Below are 4260 nucleotides of genomic sequence, written 5' to 3' on the forward strand. Positions count from 1 at the left end.
AAAAAAAAAAAATTCCAGGCATTAAAAGTAATGAATTGGAGCTCTAAAAAAAAAAAAGAATACTACTCATTGTCAATATTACATCTACTGTTTGAAAACATACTTTAATCTTTAGAGTCCCTGTCCCAAAGAAAGCTGAACTGTCCACTTTGAAAAGATTCTTCCCAAGGCTCCCTTTATGTCCTGATTCCTCAGGCTGTAAATAAAGGGATTCAGCATGGGGGTAATCACAGTGTACCTCACAGCCATGACAGTCTCCTTAACAGTAGAATTATTAGCTGATGGGCACAAGTAGAGACCAATAATTGTCCCATAGAACAGCGATACCACAGAGAGGTGGGAGCCACAGGTGGAGAAGGCCTTGCAGATGCCCCTGGCAGAAGGGACCTTGAGGATGGAGGACACAATTCGTGCATAGGATGAAAAGATCAACAGGAATGGAACAATTATGATTAGCCCTCCCAAAATAAAGATCACCATTTCATTTATCTGAATGTCAGAGCAGGCCAACTTTAGCAGAGCTGGTATGTTGCAGAAAAAGTGAGGGATCACATTATCAGCACAGAAAGACAGCCGAGCCATGAGCAAGGTGTGCAATAAAGAGATAAAAGTGGTCAGGATCCAGGACAACACCACCAGGGAGAGACAAAGCATGGGGCTCATGATGGCGGTGTAGTGCAAAGGGAAGCAGGTGGCCACATAGCGGTCATAGGCCATGGCCACCAGGAGGAAGCTCTCTAGGTCTCCAAAAAACAGGAAGAAGTACATCTGGGTCAGGCAGCCAGCATAGGGGATGGATGGGACTTGGCTCTGCATGTTCTGCAGCAATTTGGGCATTGTGACAGAGCAGAAGCAGAGGTCAGAGAAGGATAAATTGCTGAGAAACAAATACATGGGCGTGTGGAGGTGGGAGTCCAGGCGAATGAGGACAATGATGAGAAGGTTCCCCAGGATGGTGGTGACATACATGGCCAGGAACAGGGCACAGAACAGGTTTTGCTGATCTGAATCCATGGGCAGGCCCAGGAGGATGAATTCTGAGATGACAGTTTGGTTTCCCATTTTCATGTTGTTTTTGTTCTACCTTTTTAAAATTAAGAATAATCTGTATGAAAGTGTGAATATATATGTATGTGTGTATATATATGTACATATATCATATATGTGTAAATATATATATATGTGTATATATATATATATATATATATATATATATATATATACACTCCTGAGCTGCCTCTCCACCAGCTTTATCTGGAGCAAGGAGTGTGCAAAACCAAGTGGGGCTCTACCACCACATACCCATCAGCAGCTGCATCCTTCTCACTGCACTGCACCCAGCACTCCTACTCCAAAGAAAAGCCCATCTATTTGTCTGCCCACCCAGCTTACACACCCCCTCAACCACCCACCTCAGTGGTGTGGGGAAGGAGATGATGAGCCAAAACTGATCTGAGCCCATGTTCTGCACCTACCACAGCCTGGGGGCCGTTGAGAACCATGGGGAGATCCCCAAACTGCAGAATGACACGAAGGTCTGAGTTGCTGCAAATTAGAAGGCAGTAGACATTCTCTCATCATCAGCAGGCACTAGAACCCAGCCCCTAGAACGCCAGATCCAGTTCCTAACACTGGAACTACCAGAAAAATGGCCCTTCCACTTTAATTTCTTTGTTACTTAGATTAATACTACCCAATCCACATGAAAATCTTGTCTGTTCCCCTTTTAAGACTTAAAGAAAAAAAAAAAAAAGATTTGATTGACCCGGGGGACATTAGTCAGAGAAGCAAGAGTTAGAAGGGAATAGGAATGAGATGGACAGCAGGGGAAGCAGCTGAGATTGGGAGGACCCCAGTGTCCCTAGACAGCATTTAAGTTCTGGGCCCTGGAGCCAGTCAATCTGGGATCACCTTACTACACCCATACCTGTACCATGACCTGGCCAAGAAACTTAACCTCCCTTAGTCAGAGTTCCCTAATCAGCTCAATAGGAACACAACAGTACCTAATTTATTCCGCCAAAGGAAGTCAAGACAAAGTGTGACATTGGTAAGACATACTACTATCATCGTTAAGTTATGTGATGAGGATGCAGTATTTTCCCAAGTACCCCTACCCTCATCTCCACCCACCTCACTACCACCCATGAGCACAGCACCTTGGTGCAAGTAGAGTAAGTGGAAAGGAGTATTATGGGGTGGAAGAAGCTACTGGCCCAGAAGGGACAAACATTTGGAACCCAAATAGTGAGGATTTCCTCTCAAGTTATGAGTTCAATCTATCCCTAGCTAAAGATACTAATATTAGGATAACTCGATGGAGGGTGAGGAAAACTGGCTTCATGGGAAGGGGCTCCCAAAATGGTCTCTTACACTCTGTTTACCTCACCCCCAAGCAAAATATTTAGGAGGCCACAGGAATCAGACTCCATCATTTACTGGCCTGTGACCTTAGCAAATTGCCGAACTCCACCAGCAGTGAATCTTACCTACCTTGCAGAATTGCAGGTTTGGAATGATTGGCACTTGCAAAGTATAAAGTACTCCACGAACATACAATTTATTTGTTCCCACTAATAGCACGGGTGATTCCCAGTTACACTCAGAGATAAGAATCACTGTTGAGAGAGGAAAACAATGAGGCTGATGACTTCTAAATCATCCTGCAAGAGTTGTACTATATAACTATGGAATCTTAATTTAATCTGCTAAAGGGGATTTTGGAGTAACTCTTCTGAACTCCCTTCCAGCTTACCCAGCTTGTCTTAGTGTGGCTCCAGAGCCTGCTTCCTGTTTGTTACTTCCCCATCATGCATGTTCAGCTGGTCCCTGCCATTGTCTTCTGACTCCTCTCTTCTACAATGCTTTGACCCGTGGGATCCCTGGGTCCCAAAGAAACTTGTTAGTAACAAACTCAGTACTTGCCTCCACCCTTACTCCTGCACATTTCTTTTTCTTTTTTTTTTAAATTTTATTATGTTATGTTAGTCACCATACAATACATCATTAGTTTTTGATGTGGTGATCCACGATCCATTGTTTTTGTATAACACCCAGTGCTCCATGCAATACGTGCCCTCCTTAATACCCATCACCGGGCTAACCAACCCCCCCCCCCCCTAAAACCCTGTTTGTTTCTCAGAGTCCATAGTCTCTCATGGTTCATCTCTCCCTCCAATTCCCCCCCCCCCATTTTTCCCTTCCTTCTCCTAGTGTCCTCCATGCTATTCCTTATGTTCCACAAATAAGTGAAACCATATGATAATTGACTTTCTCTGCTTGACTTACCTCACTTAGCATAATTTCCTCCAGTCCCATCCATGTTGATGTAAAAGTAGGGTATTCATCCTTTCTGATGGCTGAGTAATATTCCATTGTATATATGGACCACATCTTCTTTATCCATTCATCTGCACATTTCTCAGTACGTCATGTCCTGAGACAGAATTCTGGGTTTACTCTAAGTCTGATCTCAAGAAAGCTTTCCCCAGACATTACAGCCCACACTAATATCTCCCTTCTCTACCTTCTGCAATATCTGGCATCTACAACAGTTATCAGAGTCAAATACTGTAGCACTTGGTCACCATTGTTGTATGTTGTCCAGTGATTGCTTCCATATATACCAACCTTCTCTTCTCAGGTGGGCTTTAAGCTCTATGATAGCAAGCATTGATTTACCCAGGAAATCCTTAATCTATTAGTTCATTAATGCATTCCTTCTAGAAATATTTACTGAGTACCTACCATGTGCCCATGACTGTGGGAAAAAAAAAAACTGTGGCCAAGGTAGACATGGTTCCTGCCCTCAAAGACCTTATGCCTAGCTGGCAGACATGGCAACTAAACAAGCTACTATGAAGCATTACAAATGTTATCATAGGGGAAATATAAGATGTGATAAGAGTGCTTATTAAGGAGACCTAACCTTATCCATTAGGTCAAAGAAGAGATTTTTTTTAATGAAGTGTAAGCAGAATCTGAGGAGTTTTCCAGAAAAAGAAAATAAAAGTATCTAGAGAGGAAATAGTATATGAAAAAATTCAGAAGTGAGAGAGCCTGGAGCTTTTTAAAAGCAAAGAAAGTTCAGTGTGGCCGAGGTATAGTGCAGGTGCTAGGAAGCAGGCAGAAGATGGGGGTCATTGGGAAGGAGGGAAGGTGAGTGATTCAGTTTGGTGATTCCTCAAAAAGGTAAACATAGAATTGCCATATGATGATCCAGCAATTGCACTACTGGGTATTTACCCCAAAGATACAAAA

The 4260-nt window shown here is 43.1% G+C and overlaps 1 protein-coding gene across 1 annotated transcript; it reads right to left on the bottom strand.

The window, feature by feature from the left end:
* Positions 1-111: 111 nt before the first annotated feature.
* Positions 112-1068, bottom strand: LOC116629714 (olfactory receptor-like protein DTMT). Its single transcript, XM_032399952.1, has one exon. It carries the CDS (start codon positions 1066-1068, stop codon positions 112-114), a length of 957 nt encoding a protein of 318 aa, XP_032255843.1.
* Positions 1069-4260: the final 3192 nt, after the last annotated feature.

Source organism: Phoca vitulina, unplaced genomic scaffold (assembly GCF_004348235.1).
Source record: "Phoca vitulina isolate PV1807 unplaced genomic scaffold, GSC_HSeal_1.0 scaffold2423, whole genome shotgun sequence".
NCBI classification, from domain to species: Eukaryota; Metazoa; Chordata; class Mammalia; order Carnivora; family Phocidae; genus Phoca; species Phoca vitulina.